General features: G+C 42.9%; 1 protein-coding gene across 1 annotated transcript in view; it reads left to right on the forward strand.

The window, feature by feature from the left end:
- The first annotated feature begins 4,132 nt into the window (after window positions 1-4,132).
- Window positions 4,133-22,204, forward strand: part of LOC115142852 (solute carrier family 12 member 5-like) — a 112,100-nt gene continuing 94,028 nt past the window's right edge. Inside the window, exons 1-5 of the mRNA XM_065016475.1 lie at window positions 4,133-4,137; window positions 4,936-5,205; window positions 9,519-9,651; window positions 10,357-10,497; window positions 19,049-19,195. Coding sequence (XP_064872547.1) covers window positions 4,133-4,137; window positions 4,936-5,205; window positions 9,519-9,651; window positions 10,357-10,497; window positions 19,049-19,195 — 696 coding nt within the window. The remainder of the gene's footprint in view (window positions 4,138-4,935; window positions 5,206-9,518; window positions 9,652-10,356; window positions 10,498-19,048; window positions 19,196-22,204) is intronic.

Here is a 22,204-nt window from a genome sequence, read left to right on the forward strand (position 1 = left end):
ACAAACTACTGCAGCATAAATACTGGAGGCTGAGATAAGAGGGGTTGGGAGACACCATGGCCCCTTCCGACATACCCCTGGACAGGGCCAAACAGGAAGGATATAACCCCACCCACTTTGCCAAAGCACAGCCCCCACACCACTAGAGGGATTGCTTCAAACCAACAAATTACTACCCTGAGACAAGGCTGAGTATAGCCCACAAAGATCTCCCCCACGGCACGAAACCTGGACAGTAAGATCATGTCATTGACTCAACCCACTCAAGTGAAGCAACCCTCCTAGGGACAGGATGGAAGAGCACCAGTAAAGCCAGTGACTCAGACCCCATAATAGGGTTAGAGGCAGAGAATCCCGGTGGAGAGAGGGGAACCGGCCAGGCAGAGACAGCAAGGGTGGTTCGTCTCTCCAGTGCCTTTCCGTTCACCTTCACACCCCTGGGCCAGACTCCACTCAATCATAGGACTTACTGAAGAGATGATTCTTCAATAAAGACTTAAAGGTCGAGACATGGATAGGCAGACCATTCCATAAAATTGGAGCTCTATAGGAGAAAGCCCTGCCTCCAGCTGTTTGCTTCAAAATTCTAGGGACAATAAGGAGGCCTGCGTCTTGTGACTGTAGCGTACATGTAGGTATGTACGGCAGGACCAAATCTGCGAGATTGGTAGGAGCAAGACCATGTAATGCTTTGTAGATTAGCAGTAAAACCTTGAAATCAGCCCTAGCCTTAACAGGAAGTCAGTGTAGAGAGCCTAGCACTGGAGTAATATGATCAAATTGTTTGGTTCTAGTCAAGATTCTAGCAGCCGTGTTTAGCACTAACTGAAGTTTATTTAGTGCTTTGTCTGGGTAGACGGAAAGTAGAGCATTGCAGTAGTCTAGTCTAGAAGTGACAAAAGCATGGATGAACTTTTCTGCATCAGTTTTGGACAGAAAGTTTCAGAATTTTGCAATATTATGAAGATGAAAAAAAAGTTGTCCTTGATATGTTCGTCAAAAGAGAGATCAGGGTCCAAAGTAACGCCAAGGTTTTTCACAGTTTTATTTGAGACGACTGTACAACCATCAAGATTAATTGTCAGATTCAACAGAATATATCTTTGTTTCTTGGGACCTAGACCTAGCATCTCTTCTTTGTCCGAGTTTAAAAATAAAACATTTGCTGCCATCAACTTCCTTATCTGTCTGAAACACAGGCATCCAGGGAGGGTCTGAAACACAGGCATCCAGGGAGGGCAATTTTGGGGCTTCACCATCTTTCATCGAAATGTACAGCTGTGTATTGTCCGCATAGCAGTGAAAGTTAACATTATGTTTCTGAATGACATCACCAAGAGGAAAAATATATAGTGAAAACAATAGTGGTCCTAAAACGGAACCTTGAGGAATACTGAAACTTACAGTTGATTTGTCAGAGGACAAACCATCCACAGAGACAAACTGATGTCTTTGCGACAGATAAGATCTAAACCAGGCCAGAACTTGTCCGTGTAGACCAATTTGGGTTTCCAATCTCTCCAAAATAATGTGGTGATTGATGGTGTCAAAAGCAGCACTTAAGGTCTAGGAGCATGAGGACAGATGCAGAGCCTTAGAAGGTAATTTACCACCTTCACGAGTGCAGTCTCAGTGCTATGATGGAGTCTAAAATCAGACTGAAGCGTTTTGTATACATTTCAGGAAGGCAGTGAGTTGCTGCGCAACAGCTTTTTCAAAAATGTTTGAGGAATGGGAGATTCGATATAGGCCGATAGTTTTTTCTATTTTCTGGGTCAAGGTTTGGCTTTTTCAAGAGAGGCTTTATTACTGCTACTTTTAGTGAGCTTGGTTCACATCCGGTGGATAGAGAGCCATTTATTATGTTCAACATAGGAGGGCCAAGCACAGGAAGCACCTCTTTCAGTAGTTTAGTTAGAATAGAGTCCAGTATGCAGCTTAAGGGTTTATCTGCCATTACTATTTTCATGAATGTGTCAAAAGATACAGGATAAAACTATTTGAGTGTCTCCCATGATCCTAGGTCCTATCAGTGTTGTGCAGACTCAGGACAACTGAGCTTTAGAGAAATATGCAGATTTAAAGAGGAGTCCGTAATTTGCTTTCTAATAACCATGATCTTTTCGTCAAAGAAGTTCATGAATTTATCGCTGCTGAAGTGAAAGCCGTCCTCTCTTGGGGAATGCTTTTTAGTTCGCTTTGCGACAGTATCAAAAATACATTTTGGATGGTTCTTATTTACCTCAATTAAGTTGGAAAAATAGGATGATGGAGCAGCGGTGAGGGCTCTATGATATTGCACGGTACTGTCTTTCCATGCTAGTCGGAAGACTTCCAGTTTGGTTGTGCCATTTCCATTCCAATTTTCTGGAAGCTTGCTTCAGGGCTCTGATATTTTCTGTATACCACGGAGCTAGTTTCTTATGACAAATGTTTTGTTTTTAGGGGTGCGACTACATCTAGGGTATTACGCAAGATTAAGTTAAGTTCCTCAGTTAGGTGGTTAACCGATATTTGTACTCCAACGTCCTTGGGTAGGTGGAGGGAGTCTGGAAGGGCATTTAGGAATCTTTCGGTTGTCCGAGAATTTATAGCACGGCTTTTGATGATCCTTGGTTGGGTCTAAAGCAGGTTATTTTTTGCAATTGCAAACATAAAAAAATCTGCACTTAAAAATATCTGTACTTATTGGAGGCACAGTCACGGTTTCATCCTTTCCTACACTTAAATTACGTTTGCTTAACGAATGCCCCTGAAGCTGGGCTTGCAGCACAGTTATCCTCGCCATAAGGCAATATTTCTCCTGTATATTATGAGTACAGCTTCTGCAGTCAGATGGCATAATATTAATGTTACTACTTAGCTTCGACTGGTGGAGGTCCTGCAGAAACATGTCCAAATAAAGCGTCTGAGGTGAAAAAGTTGAATGAAAAAAGGAAAAATATAAAACGGTTATTAAAAATTAGAAAGTAAAAACCATAAAGGTGTCAGCTAGCTAGGTAACGTTAGCAACAAACCGTTCAGCAGCACGTAAACAAGTCCGCAAGTTGTGACCGGACTGTCAAGTCCTCAGCGATGTGGATGCCAAGGAACTTAAAACTGCTGACTCTTTCTACTGCAGCCCCGTTGATGTGGATCGGGGCATGTTCCCTCCTCTGATTCCTAAAGTCAACATTCAACTCCGTTGTTTTGCTGATGTTGAGGGAGAAGTTGTTGTCTCGTCATTGTTAGTTATCAGGCCTTCAACCGCGGTGTCCTGTATCTTTTGGATGTATGCGTTTACATACACATGAGTTCTGATGTTGTTATGTCAACTTTTGGGTTCAGGAAATGTGTGGGAAATAGTGTGCAATCCAAATGCATTGCCAAAAAATCACCAGCCTTATACCCTTCTACGATAAGCATGACAGATAATATGCAACTGCTACTTTTTGTGAATACGATGAAACAGGATCATCTTATTTTAAGATTTGTTGTCTCATACACACACACACACACACACACACACACACACACACACACACTTCATTGAACATGTCAGGAAACTCAGCCAGTGGTGATGAATGGACCAGTTTAATCTGAATAGTCTGGTAAAGGCAGTTTGGCTACAGTTTCAGGGTCCATAAAAGGGCCCTTTGAAGTGAAGTGGCCTTTGTATTATGAAAGGTGCAGTTTACCCATAAACAGAGGGAGAAAATGGGAGCTTTAAGAAGACTAATGGAGCAGGAGCACAAAGGCTTTAACCTTACAGCATCCATGAAGCAACGGTGAAAGGGTGACATTAGACTTCTTTATGTGCCACTTTATGTGCCACTTCTGTCAAAAGAAGAACATGGTGATGACAGAGTGTTTGAATTGGAGAATGCTCACATAATAGGCTGGACCTCTCTCTCTTTCTCCTTCACTGTCATGTCTGTCTTGGTATTTAAGTATTTTGTTTCTATATTTCTGTCAGCCTCTTCAACTTCTTTCTTTCTTTCCCTCGCTCTCTCCCCTCTCTCTCTCTTCATCTACATGCTCTCTCTCGGACCCTTTCCTAGTCCCTACTTCTCTCTCCCCCCCTTTCCTCTGGGAGTGATTTCACACCTTTCCCTCCCATCTCTCTTCAGGGTAGGCTATTTTCTCCGGGTTCATGCCGTGAGATGGGTTTTCTCTGTCTGACAGGCAGTACTCCGAGAGCTCTACTTGTTCCCAGCTGTCAACAGAGACAAGGGAAAAGGGCTGTTGACAGTTCGACTGGGAGTGTGTGCTCACTGTCCTGTCATCTGGGATTTTGGGACAAGAATCTGTCTGGGCCAAGGGAGCCAAGGGAGACAAGGGTCAGTCGGCAGGATACGCCTCAGGTGCTAATTTGCGGCGGCAATTCACACCTGCACATATTCCATTAAAATCGGTAGGCGAGATGTCGTCTTCGATCAGACCCGGCAAGTGGATAACTGATCCGGACCGAACGAACCCCTTTCCCCATCAGACCTGGCGTTTGGATCTCTCTCTCTCGCGCAGTATTCAATTTGGGCCTAGCTCGTTTCTCCTCTGTCAGGAGCACCTTATCCAAAAATGTGCCAAGTGTAATAAAAGTGTGATAGGTTTTGGGTCGGCGTCCTGAATTGGCATCACTTTGGCACCGGTGCGGAAATTTTCCTCCGAGATTGGTTCACTGGCATGTGGGGAGTGAGGGTGAATTTTAAATGTATGACCTCATGAAAATATGTCAATCTCCTCTTCTCTGGCTTTGCTCCTCTCTCCCCCACTCCCCCCTCCACCCTCTTCTTCCCTCCCTATTACACAGCTTAAAAAAGGTAAAGGAGTCGAGGTGTGAATCACCTTAGCTCTGCAGGCAATTATTCTACCAGTGTATAAGGAATTGGTTCAATCCCTCTTTCTTCCTCCCTCCCTCTCTCATCCTCCTTTCCCTGTCTCCCTTCTTCCTTCCAGCCCTGTCAAGCTCCACAGCCCACCAATTAATGCAACTCATGGCCCTCTAAGGCAGTCACTGTGCAGGAGTGATGTTCCTCTGCCTAGTGGTTACACTGCACAGAACAGGGACTGCTCCTCTCCAAACCCTGCCTGCCAGGCTGCCAAGTACCTGGAGGACCATGATCATGAAGCTCCAATGGGGATGCAGTACACCGCACCCCACTGCGGCGGCTTGCCTGACAGAGCCTGTTTGATGGAGCAGAGAGTCTGGGGAAAGAAGAACGGCCGGTCAAGTAGTGCACTATATAGGGAATAGGGTGCCATTTGGGACACACCTACACTCCACTGTATGGCCACAAAGCTTTTTTAATACCTTTAATACTAATATTATACACGATACAGAGAGGGATTATAAAAGGGTATAGGTCCAAACCAGATGAGATAAGTCAGTTAAATCATGCAATAGATATAATGATAGTGTATTGTATCCATTTTGCCCGTGGCGAGTAAATGTACACATGAAAATGTCAATATCGGGTCATAAAATGACAAGGAACCTCACAAATTCAAACTGTAATGAAAAACAAAGAATAATATACAAATCAATGTGTGTTATTCTTAGACCCTATAATATCTGAATCGTCGTTTTCTCTTGCAGTAGCATATCCCACCCTCACCGCCAGAATCTAAAGACAGGAAACAAATGTTTTGGAGGGGTCGCCAATTTGTATTCAACTTCTTGGTCTTTCATACAAGCATCCTTCTGCCAGGTGTCTGAGGCAGATAGCTGATGGATAGTCCTAGCGTTTAAGAGAAATTAAAGCTGATGTGCCCGGCTAGCGGTATGGCACAAAGCCGTGAGAAACAATTACAATGCCTACCCGTTCATGATGGGAAGACAATGTCGCTGGTCAACGTGCTAAGAGCTAGGATAGCTCTCTCCTAGCTCTCTTCGTAAATGTGCCAAAGTCCTTTTGCCCATTGCGTCTCCAGCCAATCAGAAAATGGCTGCCGTCAGCTTTTGGTTGGTTGAAGTTGAGAGCGGCTGTGTCAAAGGCGTAACCTCCGTGGCAGGGCTGCATGAAAACTCATGTTGAGATTTACGCACCTGCTTAGTGCATATTGATAATAATTGGAGGGATGTCGTGCATACTCAGTTTTCCCAAGGGTAAATTGCTTTGTCCTGTCAATAGTTGGTTTGAACATTGTTGCATTGCTATCATTGGTAGCATTCTATGTTAATTGGAAATGTGACAATATGACGTGCGTGTGTCAGTGGATGTGTGTGTGTGTGTGACAGAGAGAGAAGAGAGACAGAGATAGAAGGAAGGAAGGAAAGAAAGAAAGAAAGAGATCAGCTACATATCTATTTATGGCCCTATGTGGGCATGTGTAGGCATGATTTTATGTGTCCGTTTGTGTGTGTTCAAATAGCCCAGTGTTGGTTTAGTGACAGTGTGGGTTTGCTTTGCTTTCGGTTGGCACCGATCTGACATTTTCGCAGAGCGTAATAGTTAGCACTGATGGCTGCCTTAGAATCACACTCTATAATCTGCACCACATGAGTACTACAGTACAGATTGCATCGCAATGCTGACCGGACATCATTCACCTTATACCTACTGTTGTAACCATGTCAGCAAGCTGGGTCACTGCATCGAGATAACCCACAGCTCAATGATGGCACAAGGATGAGCAGTGAGCAGCACACCTATGGGCTGAGCCAGAGAGGATGAGTGCATTAGGTAGCTAATGCACATGAATTAAGCCATTTGGCTATGCACTATGTGGGGGAAGAAAACTTTGGGATACTGCAAATATTAACATGTACCCCAGAAATGGGGGTCAGTTCCATTTCAAATCCTGTCGGTTGAATTGGACATGGCACCTCTCTGTACGAAATACAATTCAATCCCTGAATTGCCTAGGGTTGAGAGGAAATTGACACCGAAACCCAGCAGCAAACACCCGTAAATGGCCTCTACCGTTGTTAGCTTAGCACTCTGAAAGAGTCAACATTCACTCTTGTGGCTCTTTGCCTTCAAGGAGACCCCTTAAACTCTGTCCACATTTCGTGGGGTTCTATCTGTGCAAGAGCTGCGCGAAGCTGAAAATATGAGCTTATGCGCTGCGCTACACTGAGCTTGTGCATTCTACGCAGCACAATCACCCACTGTACAATGGAAAGCTCAGATGTTCAAGGCTTAAGCTAACTTCCGGAGACTGTCAATTGTTCCATTCGTAAACAATAGGAATACCTATCGCAACATCAACGGGTATGACACAAAAATACTTGTTTACTGTTCTGAATAATCACTACGATGCTCCAAGGCAAATAACAAGAGAAAAGTAATAAGGAATTTATGAACACATTATATCCCCCTGCTTCTAGCCCAGCATTTGGTTTGTAACAGTGGGGGTTTGTAGGGACCATGTTAGAAACCGGTTGAAAAAAAGCAATAAGGCACTTTGGGGGTTTGTGGTATATGGCCAATATCCAGGCACTCTGCTTTGTGTCGTGCATAAGAACCGCCCTTAGCTGTGGTATATTGGCATTGTACTACACACCCCAAAAAATGCCCAAAATGTTAGGAATTCCTCTCTACTCATGGCCACATCATATATATCATTGAAATCTGCTCAAATGTCATTTTACGCCAACTCACAGAACCATTTAACCAAGATGTAGTTAAATAAGCAGCGGTGACATTGACTAGCAACAGGGGGGTGGAGACGGGAGAATGAAGAGGGGGGGGGGGGGGGGATTATCCAGGGGCCTGCAAGTGACTGGAAACCTTCAAGAGCCTCCTGCCAGGAACATAACATGCTCTCGAGTGGTGACGCGCCAGATGCCTTGTCACCTTTTGATAAGTAATCATGGGAAAGTCACTCCGCTGACCCGTCTGCTGCATAGCGCTGTCTGTGACGTCACCGTTTTCTGATAATATCAATATATAGGATATACCTTGTACAGTATATGCCTCCTCATATATTTACTTTGTAACTGAGATATGGGGAAAGGGGAGTACACAATCAATGGTATATATACCATACATTCCAAGTTTGGGAATATTGGAATGTTTTTCAATCAAACACTGTGACGTCATATGCGTAGGGATTTCAGTATAGGATTTACTGATGATATTATGATACATGATATACCATAGGGCATATGCTGCTGCACCAGTTCATACTGTCACTGACATTTGGAATAGTGAGTAGATCATCAATGTTATTACACATCATCTTTGGGACCGTTGATGACATTTTACTTTTGAGAAATGACATTTCAGGTATGTACTAAACACAGACTGTATTCTTCCCCCAGAGTCGAAGCTTGGTTCACAAAGTACTTGCTGACTGCCTCTTTAAGCGACAGTTACAGTTTGCATGGCGGGATGAGATTGACGAACGATAAGTAGAGAAGGGTCAAAGAGAAAAAAAAGGCAGGATGTCTTTGAGGACCATCACTTATTTTCATACATTCATCATAGTTCCTTTTGATGTTGGAATTCCAATTCATTTACTATCAGGAGAGATGGGCCGGGGAAGAGATAAAGGATATGAGAGTTGTGTAGACCACTCACTTTTAGAGTGTATTACCCTGTCAAGCACAACACTGCTCAAGTATGACTCAAGCTGTCTCTTCTTTGATGATCTAAGGAAGGCTGCCAGGCTGTTCAGCAAAAGATCAAATGACCTGGGCTTTGAATCCTAGGGGAGTCTTACAACAGCCTAAAGCCTTGTGTTCGCATGTGTGTGTGGGCATTGATTTCTTTACAACATAGTAGTGATTCCTGTATATTAATGTACAGTACAGTGCATGTGTGCAGTTTTCTTCTGGAGTACATCTGATATTATTGTCTATGGGTGGAAATATATGACGTGCCCTGAAAAACTCACAACATGTTGGATTAAATGGACAGGCCTACATTTTAAACAGAGCAGGTATTTTTGGTTGGGTGTGGGGCGACGTGAGCTGGAATTGAAGTACTGCCAGTAGCTTTTAATATTCTCCTTCCGCAGCTCTCTGTCTCCTTGCCTCCCTCTCTCTCTCTCTATCAGTTTTTTTCCATTTCCCTTTCTCTGTCTCTCAGTCTCTCATCACCCACTCTCTCCTTCACTCCCCCATAGAGAGTACAGAGGGGGCATGCAGTTAGCGGTACACTACCGTCAACCGCACAGGCTGCGTTTTCACTAAAAATAGCTTGACTCGTGGCACAGTCCAAGACATGACCCCAGGTGAGAGGAGCTTAGAGCGTAAATTAAAATATGTGTTTCAGGGAAGGTCGTCCTTGCAAGTTCGACTGACAGGCAAGCGAGTGTGAAACCCAGTGGATTTTTTTTTTAAGTGAGCTCTTAACTGGGGCTATCAGCCTTGCTCAAAGCCTTGCAGTCCCAAAACATGACATCACATATGTGATGGGTCTCTTGTTTGGGGAATGAAGCTCTGATGGGCAACGGCTTCTGTTTATTCATAAAGACGTAGTGAATCAAATTACGCATTGCGCTTTTAAGGTATCGAATTATAGAACAGGGAGACGTGAGAAACATTTGACCATTTTAGGTATTGAATAGAATGGGGATGCATTGTATTTCAGCCCATCTGATGATGGTTCTGTGTCTCTTCTGTCAGGTGATGGGAACCCCAAGGAGAGCAGCCCTTTCATCAACAGCAGTGAAGCCACAGAGAAGAGCCAGCAATACGATGGCAAACATATGGCTCTGTTTGAGGTATGTATAGACACACACACACATGCAGGAACGAATGCACAGACTGACGGGCGGACGGACGGACGGACAGATACCTACTCATGCATATACAACGAAAGCCAACTGTATGATGACCAGAGTATGGTCCTGCCTGTGAGACTGGAATTTGTAGGCAGACACACACACAAACACACACACACACACACATTCACGGATCAGCGAGTGATTGAATAAGGGCCCTGGCATCGATTAATGAGGGTAATTACTGTTTGAAGGGCGAGTGAACACCTCAGGTTAATACAAGCACAGTTCCAAACTGCTACAGAAAATGACTGAGACAAAGCCATTTACCTTCATAAGCAAAAAGCCAAGTGTATTACATTGTTTCTCAAAGGGATCCTCATTTGAAATGATGAGTGGTTTGCTGCATATAAACTGTTTTAAGTAGCTTGTATTCATATTGCACATTTTATATTTTACACCCCAATTTTGTCATATTGCTTCCCGCTTTATTTTGCATCACGTCATCTTCCATCATGCAGGGAATCCATCATGCAGGGAATCCATCATGCAGGGAATCCATCATGCAGGGAATCCATCATGCAGGGAATCCATCATGCAGGGAATCCATCATGTGTCAATATGCTCACTACTTTGCCTACTGCAGTTTTATTATGGAATTGACCAATTGTTATGTTATCCTGTTTGTGTCAATGTACTTTGCAGGAGGAGATGGAGACCAGTCCCATGGTATCGTCTATGCTCAGTAGTCTGGCCAACTACTCCAACCTCCCCCAGGGCAGCAAGGAGCACGAGGAGGAGGCCGACAATGAGGAGGAAGACAAAAAGAAGAAGAAACCTGTCAAGGTAAGTTGCTATTACAACACAGGTCAGTCAGACCAGTAATACAGCACTGGTCACTCAGACCAGTAACACAGCACTGGTCAGTCAGACCTGTAACGACACTGGCCAGTCAGACGGCAGGTAGCCTAGTGGTTAGAGTGTTTGACTAGTAACCGAAATGTTGCAAGATCAAATCCCTGAGCTGACAAGGTAAAAATCTGTTGTTCTGCCCCTGAACAAGGCAGTTAACCCACTGTTCCTAGGCTGTCCTTGAAAATAAGAATTTGTCCTTAACTGACTTGCCTAGATAAATAAAGGTTAAAAAAAGAAAAGACCTGTTACACAGCACTGGTCAGTCAGACCTGTAAAATAGCACAACTCAGTCAGAGCCTGACTCACAGCATTTTCACCCTGAGTTTTTCCCCATCTATTTCTGTTTGGTTTCATTCTATATTTGGTTCTCGATTATATTTTCTGGCTCTCTGTTTACCTTCTGTAACGGTTCTCTTGTGGTGAAGGAGAGTCGGACCAAAATGCAGCGTGTAGATTGCGATCCATGTTTATTCAACTAACGTAACACGAATCTAAATACAAACACTACAAAACAATAAACGTAACGAAAACCGAAACAGCCTAATACTGGTGCACATACACACAGAACAAGGACATCAAGACACTAAGGACAATCACCCACGAAACACTCAAAGAATATGGCTGCCTAAATATGATTCCCAATCAGAGACAACGATAAACACCTGCCTCTGATTGAGAACCACTTCAGACAGCCATAGACCTAACTAGAACACCCCACTAAGCTACAATCCCAATACATACACACCACATACAAAAACCCATGCCACACGCTGGCCTGACCAAATAAATGAAGATAAACACAAAATACTTCGACCAGGGCGTGACACCTTCCTCATTTTTGTCAGTCCTTTTTACCTGGACTGTTCCTCTGCATTAGCGTTTAAGTTACTTACTTTTACAGTCTTTTCAGTTGCCACTTTCTTTTATCTTCCACTATATCCCTGCACCAACCTCCTACCCACCAGTCCAGGGAAATGGCTGACTAGAGCAGAGAGTTGAGAGATAGATATATCGGACTCAGTACTCCTCCAATGGAAGTGCTGGGCAGCAGAGGCTAATCTTCCCGGTCACCTTCCCCGGCCCTTCGATACTTAATTAGCCTGCTCGGTACGCCAAGCAGCTGCTTCTCCAATCAGCAGCCCATTCCAAAAGCAATCTCCCCATCAACAGGAGAGGCTTTTCATTAAGGCAGCCCGATGGCGTTTGTCATTCCGACAACGATCCCTTTCTCTCTCCTCTCCTCTTTCCTCTCTCTCCCTTTCATCATCAACCCATTGAGTATGACAGGCCGGGCGTTTTGTACGGCGCAGTGTGAAAAGAGAGATTAGAGGGTTTTCATACCGTGTGACATCAGGGAACAGTCTGGAGGTTGCCGGGGTTAAGATGGACACCGTTCCCCCAATCTGTGGGGGCTGGGTGTTTTTCCCCTGTGAGTTTCTATTGGGAAGAATTATGATGGTGTGGTGAAAAATACTGTATCCCCATCTCTAATGGTGCTTTCCTTCCAGGTCATTGTGTTTTACAATGCCTCTTCATTTTCTCATTAGAAGCCCCAGTCTTGCATTAGTATTCATGCCGGTAGCCCTGCGAAGATTGTATCTTGATTAATGTTGCTTCATGTTATACTACAGTTCCGTCTGCAGTTTGACAGTGTTGATAATCGAGCTAAATGGAGATTTCACAGCTTACATATGCCCCTACTTAGCAAACAGTAGGGTTAAAACTAAACAGTATTCATTGCTATCCTGTAGCAGAATATTCCAGCAAGCAGGAATGACCATTTAGTAATAATTCTGGCCTGCAGCACTTCATGTTCTTCCTATGTACTTGGCTAAATGACACACATGCACATATAGACATAGGCACTTTTTCTACCCATGCACAAACATCCCCCTTCCCCTTTCTCTCTCTCCTCTCCCTTCCCCTCTCACATTCACCATAGACATACAAATACACACACACACACACACACACACACACACACACACACACACACACACACACACACACACACACACACACACACACACACACACATAGACACACACACACCTCTTCTTCTCACCTCACTGTCTCCCTCTCCTCTCCTTCTCTCTTCTACCTCTCCCTGCCTCTGTCTCTCTCCTACACACACACAAACACCATTGACCAGTGTGCAGCGGGTTAATCCACACCTGTAGGCGGACATTTGGAGGGAGATATTTGGTGCCCTCTCTCTCTTCTTCCCCTCTTTAGTAATTCAGCACACCTGAGCTGAAACGCATTAGCCCTGTCAACTCCTGTTTGCGCAACAGAGCGCGAAGATGGCATTGAAAGCTCCTAGCCCCCGCTTCCCACACCTCTCGTTGCACCTCAGCACTTGTATTGCTTTAGAAGTCGAGGTAGAGCATCTGTGCTCACTCTGCTTACTATATTATCACCTCAATTGTACAGTACTGTATACCCTCCAGATACGTCAGCTTTCTTCCAGACAGTTACTGCAGTAGTGAGTTCAAGTCCGCTCTTCTCTTTTCCCCTCAGCAACAGATCTTCTTTCTTCTCCTCTCCTTTCTTCTTTTTTTCCTATTTCCTAATCTCCTCAGCCATATCTCCCCTCCTCGTTTTTGTCTTGTTCCATCCTCTGCAGCTAGGTCGTCCATTTACTCTCCTTTCCTCTACCTTTTTTTTTCTCTCTTCATCTTTCCTCCTCCCTCACCTCATCTCCTCATTTCTCTTCTCCTCTTCTCTCACCTGACCCCATTTATCTCCTTCTCCCCACCCAAAACCAATCTCTTATACCAGGAAAAAGCTGTCCAAATGCCTTAACCAGTCCTCTATATATCCTCTTAAGCTGCCTACACACTACATGACACACAACACTTAACAGAGTTCTAGAAGCACATTTAATGGCTTTCATGATGGCATTTATGCAATGCGTGAGACGATAAATATCAAACATGTTTTGCTTTTGTTTAGGAGCCTGTACAACATTAGTAGACCATCTGTAGACAGCGCTCGTAGAACCTTTCACATAACACGAAAGAAGGAAGGCAGCAGTCCCATTCCTTGAGTGCTTTTTCTATATTGGATAGAGACTGTGAGATAAAGAAAGTTGAAAGAGGGTTTGTGTCAGAAGGGTGTGGGCCAGATTAGAATACACACCGACACATGTGGTCTGAATTCAGCGACCCTAACAGCTAAACAACCCCAGGCCATGAAGGGTGCATTTGTAAAGAATCCTTATCGGCCTCCAGTGTTTGTGTCTGTGGAGAATAAGAGGGCCCTGTGAGTGGTCTCAGGTGGCTGGGGTCGAGTGAGGGGGTGATTGAGTAAGGGTTGGCAAGGATGGGGGCACCTGGGTAGCAAGGTGGCAGAGAGCTGGTTCTGAAGCAGCTGTTACGAGCGGGGGGTTGGCAGGAGGTGGAGCCTGCTGTGGGACCACCACACCTGAGCCAGATAGCACTGGGCTGACTGCGTATCCCAGGGGGTCGTGGGGCAGCTGTCTCTTCTCAACACCGCGGCGCCAACCCGTAGTGGCAACGCAGTCGCCGCTTTCTCCGTTCTCGACTGTTCCAGCTCCAACGGTCCAGAGGGAAATCACCAGCCGATTTTCTATTGGGCCTCACTAGTTCTCCCGATTCTAGAAGTCTAGGTCCGGGAATGAAATGCCAATTGAATGTGAATGGAAGTGGAGCTCCCTAAAATAGAGCCATTGGATCCCCCATATGGAGTAATTCAATAGAAACAAGTGTCCCATCTGCTGTGGCTACTTCTCAATGTAGACACATTCTTTTTTTTGTTTTTCAATACGTTTTTTTCTTCCCAATCTTGTGGCATTTTGGCCAATCTCAACAAGTGTATTCTTGTTCATTATTATTGTGTAGGCTACAGGACATACTCACTGTCTATCTGCCTGGTAGCTTTATAATAATCTTACTGAGACCCTGTATGTGTCCCAAATGGCACCCTATTCCCTACATAATGCTCTCAGGTGGCTGCACTCAAGTGGCTGCACTATCGAGGGAATAAGGTGCCATTTGGGACAAAGTTAACAAACAACCCTATGTTGTAAACAGTGTTGAAGCTTGTAGATAGCAATTTTCACAGCTTTTTTCCAATCTGGGTGTATGTTTCTGCAGGGATATATTGTGTATTGTTAGCCATCGAGACCTCTCCGACAGTAGACTGAGATGCAGGGCTGAGGGTCTTTTGTGTTGCTCTACTGTGTGTGGAAGCGCTGAACAACTACGGGAGGGCTATCTCTCACTTTGATTGTTGCTGTATTCCACCTTTGTGGGTTCTTGTTGTGTATGGGTATTTGTCCACCCAGTGTGAATGGTGTTGTTGAGAATAGAGTGTAGATAGAAAGAGCCCATTGATATACACATACAGTAGCTAGGCGACTTCCCAAATGGAACCATATTCCCTTTATAGTGCACTACTTTTGACAAGGGCCCATACTGCCCTGGTTTGTATATTTTCTTTTCACATGGTCCTTTCCAGCGCGATTCTAGGAACTATGGTGGACGCCTAACCAGCACGGCTCAGTTCAGTAGTGTGAAAAGGGTATTAGAGGGAATAATGACGCAGCTATCAAATGGAATTCACAGTTACACTGTAGCTTGTTTTCACTGATTTAAGATGTGCTCCGGTTGAGAGTGTTTGGACACATTAATACAGTGTCCATGTTAGGACAGTCTCAGGATTGTCCTAATATGGACACCATACATAAAGGTCAACTGGGGAAATCAGAAGTTACGAGTACTCTTCAGATACTTTTTTGTAGAGGGGCGCTCTGTTCATTTGACCGCCCTCAAACAGAGTGGTTGCGCAAAGGACAGGAAGCTAGCAAAGCGCTGCATCATTCAACATCGTAGTACCTATAGAAAATACATTTAATCTTGGGCGCCTCTCTCATGTGATTTGTTACACACTATTGTGTGCTATGTAAATGGAAGGAGACAGTATTGTCACTAGTAACGTACAGTAAATGTTATTAGAATCTGACCCCTATACTCCGGCTATAGTCCCCTGATCATGTTTCTGCAGGGACAGCGATTTACAGCAGTTTTTCAACTCTACACCAAAGTACAGATGGAAGGTGAACTTTCAGTCCACTACACCTGGAGTGTATTGTATATTACATACGCCCCTGAAGCGACTATAGCCCAGCCACTTCATGGAAATTCTATGTTCTTAATTATAGCCATGTTAAAGAGTGGATGAAAGATGGATGAAAGTGGTGTAAAGTTGGAAAAAAAACTGTGGATTTATAATGACAAATGTTGGCTCTCATTTGATCATTTAATATTCTGTGCTTGATAAAAAAAAATCCACTTAATTCCTCCTGCATAATTTGGATTTAAAAGAGAATATTTCAGCCATATGTCATGTATATTTTAATCACATTTTTTTGTTTAGACCAAACAAACATTCTAGGATCTACCTTTCGGTGTATCTTTCACTCATTTAGCATAGGGGAAAGGTCAAAACAAATCCATTAAGCTCATAATAATTCAACCTATTACATAATAACTTAACTTTAAACAGTACCACTGCCCCCATATTGAAATCACTATTAACCATGCAACGTGTATTCATCTAAAAACTGGAGCTGTTTCTGGAAATGTTGTATTGGTGAAATGGAATGTAGCCTATAAAATTTGAAGGAGGCAAAAATAAAAGTATGATAATTGCAAAACCCAAATGCCATTCAATTATTTGAAAAAGCAAATTCCATTCTGACAAAAGTCATGACACAAAAATCTGACAGCCATCTCCAAATAAGTGGAAGGCCTAGGGAACTTTTAGAGTTTGAATTCGGAATAGAAAACAACTTTATTGAGATTCTTGCCGCACACTGCACACTGAAGGGCACAGCCACAGCAGCTCTCTCATTTGCATAAGCCAGACCCCAGGCAAACTGTGAGAGTCATTACCATAAGGAGAGAGAGATGACAAAGATGGACTGATGTTTGTTCTTCGCCGCTCCCATATGGAAGGTGAGAATGCGTGGTTTTGATCATTGATTAAAGGTGAACAAAATTCCCAGTATAAATCATCCTTTTGTTGCTTGCGGGTGTAAAATAGGTTTTCAAAGAATAGATGTTAGGTGAACTGTCAGATAAAAACCAACAGAGGGAAATGAACAAAAACAGGTCAGCTAAAGTGTCAGCCCCTGAGTACTGTATGGCGTCCCATAACGGGCAAAATATTGACAGGGGGAAATAGGCTAGAAGAAGAGGTTCCGCAAAACATATGTGGCTGAATCTTACCTTGAGTTACAAAATAAGGATTTTGGCCCAGATGAACCATAATTCAGGATTACTCCAGCCTACTTTACTAGAGTAGTTTACCACATTGGTGTGGAAGATATATTTGACTAATACTCTCAGTGGTCAGGTTTGATACAGAACAACATAACATGTTTAACAAACTGGATTCAGACCCGGGTCTCCTGCCTGCCACAAGACTGCACAATCCCGCTCGACTAAACCTAGTCTACAGGTTTGCAGGCAATGTATCATTGTCTGCACAGTTTCAGCAGCATTTCTCAAGTGATGAGCTTTCTAATTGGAACTCTGCGTGTACACTTGGCTTGTTGTTCCTCGGGAAAATGAGAAAATAATTATGTTTGTGCGACTTTTTAAGACTCTCCAAACAGGCTCTTATTAATATCCGAAGCTCAGCTTTTCAAATCAAATTATATCAGACCCAGAATTTGCACGCTTAATATTCATTTAAGGTCAGGAATATCATCAGGATGCCCTTTTTTTTCTCGTAGATGATTGAATTAAAAAGTCTACTTTCTCAACTCAACAGCTGCTGCCAGTTCAAGCCCCAGGCATGTTCTCTCGCATTAGTCAGTGCCCCCCAGGCCTGGAAAACTCTCAGAATTGCAGTTAAGAAGCATTAAAGTATCAAAGTTAACATTATGCTCAAGAAACATTGCAACCATCTCGTCCTGTTGTGTTCTCAAGGTATTTTTGTCATCACTTTCAGCTTCATATTGGACAATGACTTCCCTTAAAGCCATTATTGCTTCACAACACTTACAGGTACACACCAGACTGACACAGCAAAAACAATGTCTGTAGATAAGCCTATTTTAAAAGAGTTGTCGGCCAGCCCTCTTCACATCCTCATCGAGCCTATTCATCAGACTAGCAGCGATGTCACCATAGAAATAGAATCACTAGAATAGGCCTTCCTCCTGGGACTACTTCCTGCTTTACTCCTAGATTGAAGGAGACAAACATTAAGACAACGGGTTTCTGATATCTCATAACTCTTTGCAACAACGGGACCAGCTATGCTAGTCAGCAACGGCACTGGTAGCTTGCAAAGGTGCTGGTCACAGATTTGTGACGACGCTGTCGTAACCTGTATATTTTCGACCTAGCTTTACTCCTATGGGTATAACCTAAATAGCCACCAGTCCAAGAATTGTGACATCATTGACTTGTTAAGGGACTTCCGTTCTAGTGATTATATTTCTGTGGATGTCACAGCCATTTAAAATTACAGATTGTGCTGTAATTATATCTTTTGAATTGCCTCAATTGAGGTTAATTATCATGGAGTATGATTTTGAAGTTTGACATTTACAGTGATTTTTACATTATCAAGAGCATATCATAAATTATTCTTTCTGCAAGGAAGCTGTGTTCCACCCATTTTGAACTAATTTCCTCACTATTTCCCCCCAGAGACATTGGTTATGCATTCCAAGTAAAAGTGCTGAGATGCACCCCTAGTCTTTGATTTTAAATCTCATAAGAAATTGCCAGCGAGGGTCTGTTCACTCACTTAGGATCACCACTGGATATTGGGATAATTATGTTTTATTGTACCAAGTTGTCCTTGAGCTGGAAATGAATATGACTCCATTATGCATGAGGGTCAACTGTGGCGCACTTCAACTGTAACACACTCACACGTACACACACGCACACACACCTAGCCAACCATGCACGTATGCACACACATACACACATACAGCCCCACAAACACACACGCCACATAAAACACATCCCAAAAAACAGGAGGAGAAACTGCCCATGAATAAATCTAGCAAACAACACAGAGCCTCTCCACCCATCTAGTATCAGTAATTGCATTCCATGGGTTGGCCTTGAAACTCTGTCAATGTGCCATCCAGCTCCTAGACCATTCATTCCCATGGGAGGAAAGAAAATATACAAATACTCTATGGAAAAACAGAGTAGTATCAGGGTGATTTTAATAGACTGCCATATTGCACCCGGGGTAAGAATTACTCACTGACTCTTGGTGGTGCTGTAGTCCTAGTGGACTGTGTAGGGTTGTAACTTTCCCAGAATTCCCAGGTTTCCCTGAAATTCTCGTCTGAGAAATCCTTGGCTATGGTTACTTGTCGCGTGGTTCACACATCCATTTCTGTTACAAAAGCATATAATAACCCAGTCATTAAAGACCCCATGTACCTAAAGTGTGTGTCCACTTCCTCTTCCACTCCAATCAGGCTCCAGCGCTGGGGACCCTGATGGGAGTGTACCTCCCCTGCATCCAGAACATCTTCGGGGTGATCCTGTTCCTGCGGATGACCTGGATGGTCGGCATCGGAGGAGTCATTGGCTCGTTCATCATCGTCTTCATGTGCTGTTCCACTGTAAGTACCTGTGTTCGAATCTGAGACACCTACATGCAGGGATGGAAATTAAGCTAGCACGCTAGCCTGTGGCTAGTACTTTTTAGACCAAATTAGTACAGATTGCAGTCTACTAGCCTGGCTGGCCAATGCCCAAAATCGTTAACTTCCATCCCTGCCTGCATGTAATTAGACTGTGTTAGCTAAAGTCTAGGCATTCTAACCTCTACAGGATGAGTGTCCCTAAACCGGGACGGTTGTTGCTAGCGTGCGCTAATGTGACTAGAATTCCGGGACATAGTCATGTCTGATATGGGCAGAAAACTTAAATTCTTGTTAATCTAACTGCAGTGTCCAATTAACAGTAGCTATTACACTCAAAAAATACCATGCTACTGTTTGAGGATAATTTCTTTTTATCACGGCAACTGGTTTGATACATTCACCTCTGAAGGTAAATAATGTACTTACATTCAGTAATCTTGCTCTGATTTGTCATCCCAGAGGTAAAATGTAGCATAGTTTTGTTTGATAAAATCCATTCTTATGTTCAAATGTAGGAACTGGGGTCTACAGTTTGACCCCACTGCTGTCTCTGGCTCCACACCCACCCCGCCCGGCCATCTAGATGTGTGAAAGTTAGTGTATAAGCTAATGATCCATCATGTATGACACTCCTGGGAGTGTGTAAGCTTACATTTTTTATTACCATAGCATTTTTGTATGTTCTCTATAGTTATGTACTTGAAAATGTATCAATTGACCAATTCAGCACATTTGGGCAAACTCCTGGCAGACTTGATACAACATATTGTGCAGTAATGTAATTCTTCCCTCGATCAGTCTGAAACTTTCCACACACACTGCTGTCATCTGGTGGCCAAAAGCTATATTACACCTAGACTCCTATCTGAAAGAATGGCCTTTCTCTTGCATTTCAAAGATGATGGACCAAAAAAAACATAACAAAAAAAGTAGCATGTTTTTTTGTTTGTATTATCTTTTACCAGATCTAATGTGTTATATTTACCTTTATTTAACTAGGCAAGTCAGTTAAGAACAAAATCTTATTTTCAATGACGGCCTAGGAACAGTGGGTTAACTGCCTGTTCAGGGGCAGAACGACAGATTTGTACCTTGTCAGCTTGGGGGTTGAACTTGCAACCTTCCAGTTACTAGTCCAACACTCTAACCACTAGGCTACCCTGCCGCCCCAAGTATATTCTCCTACATGAATTTCACATTTCCACAAACTTCAGTGATTCCCTTCAAATGGTATCAAGACTATGCATATCCTTGCTTCATTTTAAGTGAAATTTAAAAAAGCCTTCATGTGCTGTTACACTGTAAGTGTCTTTCAGATCAGTGCAGCAATATCTAATAAGTAATCTAACAATTCCACAACAACTACCTAATACACACAAATCTAAGTAAATTAATTGAATAAGAATATATACATATAAATATATGGATGAGCAATGACCGAGCGGCATAGGAAAGATGCAATAGATGGTATAAATTACAGTATATACATATATACAAGATATGTAAACATTATTAAAGTGGCATTATTAAAGTGACTAGTGATCCATTTTTTAAAGTGGTAAATGATTTCAAGTCTGTATGTAGGTAGCAGCCTCACTGTGTCTGTGTTACTCATGGGTTTGGGGGTTGAATTTGGGGGTGGACTGCATGCTAGACTGTATTAGACTGATGAGCTAAAGCCTATGCTCCCTTGTTAATGTCTTCATGTGCTGTTTCACCCGAACTACAGTGCCTTCAGAAAGTATGTACACCTCTTGACTTTTTACACATTTTGTTGAGTTACAGGCTAAATAAAACATGTATAAATTACACTGGCCTAACCACAATACCCTATAATGTCAAAGTGTAATTCCTTTTTTATTTATTTTTTAACAAATTAAATATAAATGAAAAGCTGAAAGGTCTTGAGTCAATAAGTATTCAACCACTTTACTATGGCAAGCCTAAATAAGTTCAGAAGTACACATTTACTTAACAAGTCATATAATAAATTGCATGGACTGATTTTTTAATGACTACCTCATCTCTGTACCCCACACATACAGTTCTGTACCCCACACATCTGTAAGGTCCCTCAGTCGAGCATTACATTTCAAACACAGATTCAACCACAAAGACCAGTGAGATTTTCCAATGCCTCACAAAGAAGGGCACCTATTGGTAGATGGGTAAAACAAAGCAGACAATGAATATCCCTTTGAGCATGGTGAAGTTAATAATTACAATTTGGATGGTGTATCAATACACCCAGTCACTACTAAGATACAGGCATCCTTCCTAACTCAGTTGCCGAAGAGGAAGGAAACCGCTCAGGGATTTCACCATGAGGCTAATGGTGACTTTAAAACAGTTACAGCGTTTAATGACTGTGATAAGAGATGGATCAACAACATTGTAGTTACTCCACAATAATAACCTAAATGAAAGAGTGAAAAGAAGGAAGCTATTCCAAAACATGCACTCTGTTTTCAATAAGGCACTAAAGTATACAAGAAACAAACTTTATGTCCTAAAATCAAGCATTATATTTGGGGCAAATATAACACAACACAACATTAGTGAGTACCCCTCTCCATATTTTCAAGCATGGTGGAGGCTGCATCATGTCAAGGGTATGCTTGTCATCGGCAAAAACTAGGGATTTTGTTTTGGGATAAAATTGAATGGAATAGAGCCAAGCACAGGCAAAATCCTAGAGGAAAACCTGGTTCAGTCTGCTCTCCAACAGACACTGGGAGACAAATAATAACCTAAAACACAAGGCCAAATATACACTGGAGTTCCTTACCAAGATGACATTGAATGTTTCTGAGTGCCCTAGTTACAATTTTGAATTAAATCGGATTTAAAATCTATGTCAAGACTTGAAAATAGCTGTCTAGCAATGATCAAAAACCAACTTGACAGAGCTTGAAGAATTTTGAAAATAATAAAATGCAAATATTGTACATCAGAGGTCTTAAAGACTTACCCATAAAGACTCAC

The sequence above is a fragment of the Oncorhynchus nerka genome, unplaced genomic scaffold, assembly GCF_034236695.1.
Source record: "Oncorhynchus nerka isolate Pitt River unplaced genomic scaffold, Oner_Uvic_2.0 unplaced_scaffold_36___fragment_2___debris, whole genome shotgun sequence".
Lineage (NCBI taxonomy): Eukaryota > Metazoa > Chordata > Actinopteri > Salmoniformes > Salmonidae > Oncorhynchus > Oncorhynchus nerka.